This window comes from Photinus pyralis, unplaced genomic scaffold (genome assembly GCF_008802855.1).
Source record: "Photinus pyralis isolate 1611_PpyrPB1 unplaced genomic scaffold, Ppyr1.3 Ppyr1.4_LG2, whole genome shotgun sequence".
Taxonomy (NCBI): domain Eukaryota; kingdom Metazoa; phylum Arthropoda; class Insecta; order Coleoptera; family Lampyridae; genus Photinus; species Photinus pyralis.
In genome coordinates this window covers 8800376-8813140 of record NW_022170403.1, presented here as the reverse complement: position 1 = coordinate 8813140, position 12765 = coordinate 8800376, and the positions used below count along the sequence as shown (strand labels likewise).

At 35.1% G+C, this 12765-nt stretch overlaps 2 protein-coding genes across 2 annotated transcripts in view; both read right to left on the bottom strand.

Moving 5' to 3' along the window:
- LOC116164795 (protein unc-13 homolog 4B) overlaps positions 1 to 12765 on the bottom strand; it is a 41460-nt gene that overhangs the window by 9813 nt on the left and 18882 nt on the right. The window contains exon 2 of the mRNA XM_031479014.1: positions 1972 to 2302. Within this exon, the coding sequence (XP_031334874.1) occupies positions 1972 to 2302 (331 nt within the window). The remainder of the gene's footprint in view (positions 1 to 1971; positions 2303 to 12765) is intronic.
- Positions 7304 to 9937, bottom strand: LOC116164796 (succinate-semialdehyde dehydrogenase [NADP(+)] GabD). The gene has a single exon (XM_031479015.1). It carries the CDS (start codon positions 9809 to 9811, stop codon positions 8294 to 8296), a length of 1518 nt encoding a protein of 505 aa, XP_031334875.1. The 5' UTR covers positions 9812 to 9937; the 3' UTR covers positions 7304 to 8293.

Sequence of the window (12765 nt, the reverse complement as noted above, 5' to 3'; positions counted from 1 at the left end):
CTGAAAAAATGCTTTCCAACCATACCAAATAGCATATTACATTTAGGTTAGTAATTATCGTGCAAATCAAAAAATAAACTAAATATGATCCATTTTCTAAAGTTTCCGTTATTGGTAAGACAGTAGTATAATCTATTCTCAAACTCTTGTCGAACCTTTTCAAATGTTAGTTTTGCAATATTTCGACATTTTTGAATTATTCTTTATCTAAGTTCGTCTATGTTCGCCGGTTGTGTTTTAAATACGTCGGATTTCAAACGTATCATATTAGTTTATTTTTTGATTTGCACAATAATTACTAACCTATTTGGTATGGTTGGAAAGCATTTTTTCAGAGCTTTCCAACAACTATTTAAGATTTAAAAGTTGGGGTGGCTGGGGCGCAGGGGGTTGGAGGGGGTGCGTTGCCAACTATGTCATTGTGATTCCCCCTCCGAGTTACCGAAACGGAATTTGACAACGGCTAAAATTGTAGACACTACATTCAGTAACAATATTTAGTTAAAGCAGTGACAAAATACGATTAGGTACAACTTATTTTACTCACAGTGACAAGATTGGCATACATGTAATTCCTTTTTCTGTAGTCATCTTTCTTGACTCCCAAGAAAATATTCTTTATTTTTAACTGATCATTGATAAATTTGAACATTTCATTATTTTTATCATTAATGACTTGGTGGCCATTAGTTAGCCGGTTTTCAACATTCATTACTAAATATTTCAGCAACTTTCTTCGATTATTAATTGAAGCACATTAACACGTCTGCTTAAGGTTTAATAAAAGTGGATTCTGGATAAGCATAAGTAAAAATGAAAGTAAATGCATCTGATGATGTAAATACTAAGTATGTACTGCTAAGTAGTAGGTATGCTTGAGTTCAAAAAGTTGTTGTGCCAAATCTATTCCTGGGCAGCTACGTCACTACTGCCTGTTTTATCCACCTTTGGGATTCTAATTCAGTGCATTGCAATTAAATATCCCTTGAAGTACCTATTGAAATGAAAATAAACTATTACACTTTACATTGATCTTGCGTGTACTGCTTTATCAAAATAAATTTTAAAAATAAAATTCGTGTAACTACCTATAGGTATTCACTGAAAATATGTAGGTCAAAATTTTTAGAACGTGCATAATTTCGATAGAAGTTCTTTAAAATGAAGTTGCCAAATTTGCATTGATTGATGGGTTCTTTCACAAATTTTGATAAAATTAGATCGCCCAAGTAGATATAGATATTTAATATTCCACAGCGGTAGGGAAGGCAAATTGATACATTTAATCACATCAATTAATTAATGATGTGTGTTCAAAATTAGAAAATGATATTTTCAATGTTGTAAATTTGTAATAATGCCATAACGCCTTTCATTAAAAACGAAGCGTAATAATAATAGTACGTCATATCTCAAAAACAAAATATATGAACATCCGAAATTACTATTTTCATATATAAAGTAATGTTTAGTACCTATAGTGCTTTTCTTGCACTAGTTTTATATTTTCATGAGAGAAAAAGGCCGACAAAGTAAAAAATGAAATTTCCCAATTGTTCAACCATCTCCACCACAGGATAAATACTAATGAAGAACATCGGCCGATTTGCACCCTAAAATTCGAGCAATATACTAACGGCGAGTATTCTAAACCATAGTTATAAGTTTATAACTACAGCATAACAATGTTGTGAAGGCATGCGATTGGATATTTTTTCAAAAAATGCTGTCATTCTTTGAAAAAAACATCCAATCACATGTCTTAATAACATTGTTAGCCTGACAACATAGTTAACTATGCCGTAAACCTCTCGAGTTGTCATGGGTTCTAAACTGATCTTAATTTTTTAGTTTGCTTAAACGGTCATTAAAGCTTCCGAAGTTACGACCAAGTGAGAAAAATGATCATATGTGTTGTTAGTGGAGTGATACATATACCTACCAACAGGCAACAACCAAAGATCAACTTACATTCATCCCAGTATAGTAATGCGATTCATCGCTTTCCTCCTGCTCGGAATCCAAAGAAGATGAGAATTCTCTATTAACATTTTTGATGACAATTTGAGTGTTTATTTCTTCTTGATTGAGTTCGATTTCAGGTTCTGATTCGGTTTCTGGGGGAGGTTCGGGTAGCTGCGGTTCTTCATGATCTTGATGAAGGAAAGCGCGCGGTAGAAATCGAACAGAAGCTTTTGTTGCTCGTACATGATTTTGGTAATCCCTCTTTTTCTCAGACTCTGAACGTTCATGCAGTATCGATCCAAATCTCTCAAAGAAGCTTCCATCGACTTCCTGAAGTCTGCAAAAAAATACAGAAAATTATATTATACTGATGACCAATAAATGAATTTCATACTTTTTTAAACGCTGTTTTATATTACATGTGTTTCGCGATTTAGACCCAAGTCTCAGAAATTCCATTACAACAAATGTACTGTGTAGTACAGTTGGTAACTGGATTGTATCATGACGATGTGACTTTGAGTGAATAGGTGAGTAGGTGCGTACCTATAGGTACATACACAAGTAAATCCGATGGGTAAACATATCATTATAACTCGGACTGCGTAAGCGTAGGTAAGTTAGGTATAACGAGTTAGTACTAGTAAAATTTCCAATAGAGCAAGATAAATTCACGTGTAATTGAGGAAAACATTTTTAATTACTCGTGAGCAATAATTCTGTAAAGAAGTGGAACGCATACTTATGCAACGTGAGTAGACAATTGCAGTGATCGTAAATAAGGAACATAAACGTTTAACAAACTATAAATTCTTAACAGAGTGTAACCAATCAAATACCTAACTGCCGAAGAGATTCTTACTTTGCTTATATCTGTTAATTGTTAATACCTACATGGAGACACTTTCGAAGGATCCGCGTTTTGGTCGTTCAACCTATACTTCAATTTTGTATAGGTAGAGATATATATATATATATATATATATATATATATCGAGCTGCGCCATTTTGATTCTGTATTTTATGAATGTGTATCAAAGACTTTATGGATTAGAGACAGCGGTAAAAATGTGTTGCCGTTATCGTATGGAGATACATTTACTGTAGTCTGTGGTATGAATCAATGGATGTACATTCGTACAACAAACTATCATTTTAGAAATTAGTCTTTCTAAAACTGCAAATCTTTTTCTTGCCAATTTTAGAAGTAGGTGCCAATTGGATCAGGGTGCTAATTAGGTGGTGATAACAATTGAATATAGTGCTTAAAAGTCATTTATAACAAAAATTCAGAACTCTAGATTCCGTGACGTAGGTATGATATACAGGCTTTACCTAGTGATTTCAGGATCTCGCCCATTCGCCGGCGTGCACTAAAAATTTACGACGATGAACATATATATAGAGGGTGTAACAGGTAGAAGTACCTACCTAAATCAAAAAGAAATTGATTGGCAAAGGAGAGAGGTTTACTCATTACCTACCGAAATTACTATAATGCATTTCTAATGCAAGATGGCTCATATCTCAACAGGTTTTAGAGTAGTCGGTCTATGGTATATGGTGTATTTGATGGCATGTGTTGATATTACATTATGACTTATGAGGTTATATTTAAAATAATTGTGGGGGCATGTTGAAGGACTGAAGCGTGATTTATACCAATGTTGCATGTTTCTAAGTGGAACTCTCTGTATATTACTGCATATTTCAATTCCTTGGTCAATTTTAGTGTGAGCTTATGTATATATTACACATACTCTTTAAAATAGTAATAGTATATTTCATGCATGGTATTATTTGTAATACAAAATTACTTACATTCGTAAAATGAGTCGCTTAGCCGCAATTCGTCACTTTTTTAAAAAGTAGATGTCCAGTAGGTAGGTAAAAATGAATATTTCAGTTATTGTAAAACTTAGAAGGCCGTGACTCTACACTGTTAGTAATCATGAAAGGTACCTACCTACTAACATATGCCGAACGCTCAAAGTTTAAACAAACGAAATAACTCCGTCAATTTTTCAAAATATCAGTGAAGGTATGAGATCGTTCCAAAACTAAAAGATGATTGCGCAGAAACCAATTTTGGTATACGAATACAAATGTACTGTCTAACTTAAAACTGTTGAAATAAATATAGTTACCTTATTCAATTTATTGTAACTATGATACGATAAATATTTAGTTCGTCTGTCATAATTATACAATATACATGTTTTCAGTTTATTGCTCTAATAGTTTCAACATGGTAGCAGAGCGTGGTTCGCTTTAAAGGTTAACACGGTTGAAGTACTATAGAGCATCAAGGAGGAGGAATAGAAAAATTGAGAGGAACTGATAACTGGACTGTATGGAAATTCGCCATTCGGAATGTTTTGCGAGCGTATACAAATGCTTACGAGATATGTAATGGAGATCTCAGAATGCCAGAGGCTCTGAATGAGGAAGCTACTGCCGAGCAGAAAGCAGAATATATTAGAGACCTGAAGATTTGGGATAAAGCGGACAGAGTTGCTAGTCAAGCATTGGTCAAAGCATTGGAACCCAAAATAATGGCATTACTGGTGACATGCAATACACCAAGGCAGATGTGGATAAAACTTCATAGTATATTTGAGCAACAGACCAAACATAAGCTGCTGAATGCACTGAATGTGAAACAAGATGACATGTCTTTATATAGTAGTAAAACTTTTGGATACGCTACCAGATAATTATGATAACTTACGGCAGGCATGGTGGGCCAGACCAGACGAACAACAAACGTTTGATAACCTGGTGAATGTACTAACATCCGAAGAATCGCGAAGAAAACAAAGACATCTACAAAGCGAGGCATCAGAAGAAAGTACAGGAGCACTACTTATCTGGTCGATATAAGAGCAAATCACAGATTTCACATAAAAAGAATACTACAAAAGGTGCAAATACAAAGAACACGTTTACTTGTTATGGTTGCGGAGGCAAGAATCACATAAAACGAAATTGTCCCAATCGTAAACAGAAGTTTTACAACAAGGAATCTGGAGAAAACGCTTTCATTACGGAAGTCTTGAATGCGGAAAATGACGAAGATTTTTGGATTGTTGATTCGGGGGCAACTGATCATCTAACATATCATGGCGAGTAGTTCTCATCTTTTTAACAATTTAAGACACCAGTCAAGGTCCACATTGAAAACAAGACATCGATGGATGCGTTGGGAAAAGGCGTCGTAGAAGTTAAAACTTTTGTTGATGGTAAAATTTTTGATTTTCGAATGTTAAATGTTCTCTTTGTTCCAGCTGCTCGTAGAAATCTATTCTCGGTGACATCAGCTTTAGACAAAGGGTACGAGTTCAAATCAAATCAAAAGGAGTGCTTTTTCGTCAGTGATGGAAAAACAAAAGCTAAGGGTAGACGAGTTGGTCAGTTATTCACAATGATAATGAAGGTGAAAGTACCAGAGAATAGTTTATTACAATTAAGTAATACGAAAGAAACAAACGTGACTTCAAAATTGAAATATCAATTCAAGAGTGGCATGAAATGCTCGGACATCAAAACAGAGTACAAGTCGAAAAAGTGTTAAACCGTAACGGAATCGAGTACACCAAACAAGATTTTTTTTGTGAAGCATGTGTAAAAGGTAAGCAGCATCGCAAGGTTTTTCAACTACGACAACAACGTGCTCAACGAGAAGGTGAAGTCATGAATGTTGATTTATGTGGTCCTATGGAAATCACTTCGTATGGAGGATCGAGATATTTTATCTGCTTTACATGTGATTACTCAAAATTCCGATTGATCAAATTTCTTAAGGAAAAATCAGAAACTACAAAAGGAATTGCTGAAGTCTTGAATTTTGTGAAAAATCAGTGCGGAAGACCACTAAAAATGTTGCGTTGCGACGGTGGAGGAGAATTTAACAGCAAAGATGTGACAATGTTGTTAAAATCTGAAGGAGTAATCCTCAGTGTTTCAAATCCATACACCAGCGAGCAGAATGGATGTGCAGAACGCTCTAATCGCACTGTAGTCGAACTTGCAAGAACAATGTTAGCGGCGAAAGATTTACCTAAAGGATTGTGGGCCGAAGCAGTCAACACTGCTGTTTATCTGCTGAACAGAACGGGGCCTAGTAATGAAAATGGTAAATCGCACCTCTTGAAATATTCACGGGCAAGTCTACACATTTAAACAAACTGCACGTTTGACTTAACCCGTTTAATAGTATGTAAACTAAAATTAATACAACATTTTGATGGTCTACAATCTACATATTAACAAGAAAAGAAAAAAAAATACAAAAAGACAATTTAGAAAGAGAGCAAAATAAATGAAGGATGAAGAGTGGATTCAAGTAACTTGAATTGTGGTAAACTTTTTGTTTAAATTTAGGTGGTGCTAATTGTTTAACGTTCCACGGAAGTGAGTTATAGATCTGGGCTTATATTGTATGAAAATGAGTTTTTAAATAGTTCGAAGTAATGGTTAGAAATGGTAATCAAGTCATTCCAAGAACATTAATATTATAAAGATCTGTTGGAAATGTAATTTTATTATACAAACTAATTGATGGTGATTTGAACAAGATAATTTTATGAAATACGGTGCCAGAGTGGAGAGGTCGACTTTTTTTCATGTTTATCGATGGTATACCCTTTAACAACTTGTGAGACACCCTTTTAAATCTCCTATAATTCCGTAAATTTAACGAACACATGAATTTTGCATAGGTAATTAGTATTCTCCTCTCAAGAAACTTAAATAGACAAGGGCCAGACACTGCGCTACAAAATGAAAAATGGGATAGCACGAGCCACCGACAGAGCATAATTTCGATATAAGCTTGTTGGTATCTTTTACATATTTGTTGTAATTCAACCATTTTTAAAAATTACCAGTGTTTCGATGATTAGTAGGCCGTTAAAAACTACCATTACAATTTACTTCACATGGTAGGTTTTTCTATTCCTAAACTTTAAATCTAGAATTTGTGTTTAGGGAAATCACTACACACATTTTGTTCCATCTTAGACTTATTTGAAAGATACAGCACCAATGATGACTCATGTTCCTTCAGATGAAGACAGTGATAACTGTTATTCCTAGAAATCCTTTTCTAATATATAATAGGCTTTTCTTCTGTCAAATTATTAATTTGCGTTTAGCCAGGAACCAACAAGCTGCTATTTTGAAAAACTATTGCATAGCTAGCCTACAAACATTACCTTACTTATGTGTGAAACTTCCTTCTATTAACTGAATTCATAGATTTTTATACTAAAACTAGTAATTTTAGTTTTTTATTTATTCTTTATTTTCACCAAAATACATAATGTTGAAATAATAACTATTAAAACATTTTTGACTTATAAGCATAATGACTAGATTGAAATAATTAAATTTGATCAGTTTCAAAACACCTATATCAATAAAGTGGATGTCAAAATGTGCAAACTAAACCTTTTCAAGTGAAAACCAATCAGATTTGTCCTAAGATAAACTACATACAAACATGCACTGTATTTATATATCATATTATGTACTTGTACTACTTAATACTAAAATATCTATTCAACAGTAACGTATATAAATATTCTATAAAATTGGAAGACTTTTGGAAGACATGTTCAGAAATATTGCTATCTATATAAGCAAACATACATTCCCACTTATATACTTGGAATATTGACGTCAATCACAGTCATAGGATCCATAAATAAAATTAACGTAATTAGTACGTACTAGTTATGCATAAATCATATTCAATGTAGTAAAAATGTTAAATAGCTTTTTTCAAAACATACCAAAATTAAAATAATATGGAAAATACCTACAAGACAAGTAAAAATGTCATGGCAACACAATGTTACATTTGCTGTAATCCACTATTTCACAAGAAATTCAACAGCACAAAATCTATCAACACTTAATACTTTTCAAAATAGTAGTACCTATTAAAAATCTCTTTTGCAAACTACAATTTATGTGGCAGATATTGACATAAAATAATTTTTTATATATTTTCCCAGTTAAATATGAATGAAGAATTGTTTTACTAAAGCAAACTAAATAGATAACCATGTGTGTTCATCCTGAATAAGCTGTGGTTTGAAACCACTTGTTCTCCAGTATAATCATAAATGCTCCATAAAAATGTACAATAAACAACATCCATTTCAGGACATCTACTACTGAAACAAATTAAAAAAGCAGTCAAAGTCACCCATGTACATATTACAATTAGAAATAGTGTAGTAATTGCTTCACTGAAAGCTGTAACAAAGAATAATATTCTACACATTAAAAATTGTAGTATTGCAAAATAATTATTCCATAATTAAGATGCTCCCAAGCAGATGTATTTGATATTAGTATACTCCTGAAGTCCATGTCTTGAACCTTCGCGTCCAATTCCAGACTGTTTTACTCCACCAAATGGTGCTTCTGCAGTTGAAATTAATCCTTCGTTAATTCCAATCATACCTGCTTCAATTAATCGCCCTACTCTCAATATTTGGGACATATCTTGTGAATAAAAATATGCCGCTAAGCCACTTTCAGTTCCATTAGCAATATTTAATGCCTCTGCTTCAGTAGAAAACCTTACAAGCGTTGCGACTGGTCCGAAAACTTCCTCGTTATAAATCTTCATATCAGGCGTGACATCGACAAGTACAGTGGGTTCATAGAATAGTTCTCCATGGGACGTTGCAGGCTTACCTCCCACACTGGCCTTAGCACCTTTACAAACCGCATTTTCAACAAGACTGCACACTTTCTGAAAATGAGCTTTGTTAATTAATGGTCCAACATTGACGCCAGGTTCAGTTCCTGCTCCAATTTTTAAGGCTTTGACTTCTTTTACAAATTCATTAACAAACTTGTCATAAACATCGCCTTGAACTAAAATTCTGTTAGCGGCAACACATGCTTGTCCACAGTTTCTATACTTCGCTATCATTGCACCTTTAACAGCTTGCTGGATATTAGCCGAATTAAAAACTATAAAAGGAGCGTTTCCACCTAATTCCAAGGCAATTCTTTTAACGCCTGCTGCGCATTGACTGTATAAAAGCTTGCCAACAGTAGTCGAACCAGTGAAAGATATACCAGCAACCGAGCGACTCTCGCATAAGAGCTTTCCGATACTGGGAGAATGTTTATGTTCGCTGCTTAGCACATTAAAGACACCGGCGGGTATGCCAGCATCAGCTGCTAATTGAGCTAAAGCTAAAGCTGTTAGGGGAGTGTCCCCTGATGGTTTAACAACACAAGTACAACCGGCAGCAAGGGCTGCGCCAGCTTTACGGGTGATCATGGCATGAGGGAAATTCCATGGTGTGATTAATGCTGCCACCCCGATTGGTTCCATAACGTAAAAGATATTTCTATCGACAGAAGGGCTTGTCAGGATTTCACCATGTATTCTTCTAGCTTCCTCTGAGAACCATTCAATGAAAGAATTCCCGTATGTAACCTCAACTTTCGCTTCGCCTAATGGTTTGCCACTTTCCGCAGTCATGATCTCGGCTATATCATCCTTGTTCGCTTCAAGTAAATTGAACCACTTGCGAAGAAGCTCAGAACGTTGTTTAGGCGTAACAAACCGCCAAGTTTTGAAAGCATTAGCGGCAGCGTCAATGGCATCCTGTGCATCTTCGACATTCATATCTGGTAATGTTGCAATTACATCGCCACTGGCCGGATTTAAAACATTAAAGCATTCTGCACCTTTTGAGGTTACCCATTTCCCATTTATATAACCGTTTTCCTTAAAAACGTGTAATCTAGATAAATGGCGACACTTTTCCATTGTGTCGCTTAAATTGCGAAGGGTAGCTGTAACGCGGAACATGTAGTACAAATCTCTACGAAATTAAAACCAACATTAAATTACAAATTTAATTTATCATAATCATAAATAAAAACAAAGTAGGAATTTCCTTTTTAGTTTTTGTACGTGTGACCACAGACCATCAACGGCGTGTGACGTTTGCAAAAGGACGAAATTACTATAGACCAAGTTACATACTAAGGCACATTTCATACAAACTCATTTAACCCGTTTATCTGGTTTAATTTAAATTCCGTTGAACTGGGAGAATAGTATATTAAAGCATAAGTTGCAGAAGGCGCTATATGGCGTTTTTGGCGCATTTCCACAATAAAAAAAATGCCCTATTGTACTTTGTCCGTCCGTCTGTCCGCTCGTGCGTTGAGACGCTACTAGTTCTTTATCTTAAGAGCTATTGTTCTACTTTTTTCGCTATTCGGTTCGTTATGGTGTCGAGGCTTGCACCAAGGAAGGAATTTTTTCTGCGTTTATTGCTAAAAAAGATATTGTAAAAAAACCAAAAAACCGTTTTTTACATGTTCCATAATTTTACAATTTTGCCGTTTATTAACGATCCTAGAGATCGTTTATAATTTTGTATTGCTGTCTGTCGTCTGTCTGTTGGTCTGTCCGTCTGTTCCTTTGTCTGCCTGTCCCTCTATCTGTCCGTGTGAACGATAACTTTGTTTAGAAATGTCCGATCGCTATGACATCTCCGTTAGTTATGAACTGAATTGCATGAAATTCAATATGGGCATATCTTTAGCCATATAATACCCAATGCCAAAAGTTGAGTCGAATCGATTCAAAATTCACAGTGCGCTATTGATTATTGCTCAGTCCAATGTTAAGTTAAATGACTATTGTAGAATTGAGTAATGTGTTATTAACTAGTAATAAATAATCGTTAACTTTCTTAATTATATTGACATTAAGAGTCTTCTGTACCCACTGCATCCAATGTAAATTTCCATAAGAGCGCCCGCCATAAAAACTAGTTGTTTTTCAAAAAAAATTTTTTTAAAGAACTATTTTATAAATTTAGACCTTTATCTACAAAATGTTCGGACTATTTTTTTTAAAGTGTATAGCAACTGAATATCGATTGTTTAAAGGTTAGCTGTTTTGCGCCGATTATTGCGCTAATCTAATTTTCTTACTCTAATTTTTTTACTCGCGATCAAGACGATTTATGGAAAAAGTAAACCGACAGTTTTTTAGATAAGTTCCTTCTAAACATTACCCCAAAAAATGAAATCATATTTTTTGTAAATAAAGTCTGTATCTTGGCGGGCGGTAAGTCAACAATTTCAGTGTAACAAGTGGCGCCGCTGCTCAGTGTCGGCGGAAACTAACTAAGGACGAAGACAGAGTTGACAAAGCAAAAATACCATCTTGTCTCTTGCAACTATAATCGTCTATATACTATAATGTAAAAAAGTTGCGCTTGGGTAAAGAAGACTCTTAATACCGTGAGTAACGTGCAAATACTACTTCTGTTCTGGTTGTAGTTCTGTTCCGAATGTACATTATAGCCAAACCTGGTAAGAAACGCCGATCAAGTGCGGACGAATCCGAACATGCATGCGCAAATTTTCTAAGGTTACGATGAAAACCACACTGTACCTTTTAACGGTCTATTATTTACTGATACTTACAGTTGACCTTGCATCTTTTGTGAAAAATACCTATATGGTCACCACAAGCGCATGAAATTCGTTTCTTGCGCATTGAGATCATGTTGAGATAAAATTATTAGTCCAGTGAATGGAATAATAATAATAATAATAATAATAATAATAATAATAATAATAATAATAATAATACCTGAAGAGGACCGCCATGAAGAGACCTTTGTGCCTGCTTCTCAACCGCTTGTGGATGGGACCAGCGCAAAGGATACCTCCAAAAGACGTATGAAATGGGACGAAGGGATTCATTTTCGGTACGTATCTGGAGATCACGAAGATGGAAACGGACAGGACAGCATACAGAGGTAAACTATATCACGCGTTCATTACACAATACCCACATTTACTCACAACCCATTAGTATTCAACCCAAACGCAAAAGCCTAAACAGCACTTTAGACTCACAACATGACACACAACATACTGTAATATTTCCAAACTTAACTCAACCAACCACACAAACACAACTTCCTGAACAAACAAACGCAATAAATACAAGTAACGCAACACGCACTACAAAGACGCCCTCACCCACACGGCCTAGCACAGCTAAAAAACACAATACTCTTTCTTCTCAGAAACACACCACGTTATCACAAACACAACCCACTCGTACTCAACCCAAACGCAACAACCTTAACAGCACTACAGGCTCACAAAATACTGTAATGTCTCCACCAGTAACCCATGCAACAACAGAAATACTTCAAGAACAAAGAAACACCATAAATACAAGTAACGCAACATGCACTACAAAGACAGGTCCATCCAATAAAGTTACACGCCCTAGCACATTTAAAAAACACAAAACTCCTTCTTCACAGAAACACACCACATTTTCACAACCCACTCGTATTCAACCGCAACGCAAAAACCTTAACAGAACTACAGGCTCACAACATACTAAAATATCTCCACCAAAAACCCAAGCAACTTCACAAATACAACCTCAAGAACAAAGAAACATCATAAATACAAGTAACGCAACATGCACTACAAAGACAGGTCCACCCAATAAAGTTACACGCCCTAGCACAATTAAAAAACACATAACTCCTTCTTCACCGAAGCACACCACGTTATCACAACCCACTCGTATTCAACCCAAACGCAAAAACCTATACAGCACTACTAGCTCACAAAATACTGTAATATAATATCTCCATCAATAACCCAAGCAACCTCACAAATACAACCTCAAGAACAAAGAAACACCATAAACACAAGTAACGCAACATGTACTACAAAGACAGGTCCATCCAATAAAGTTACGCCCTAGCACAG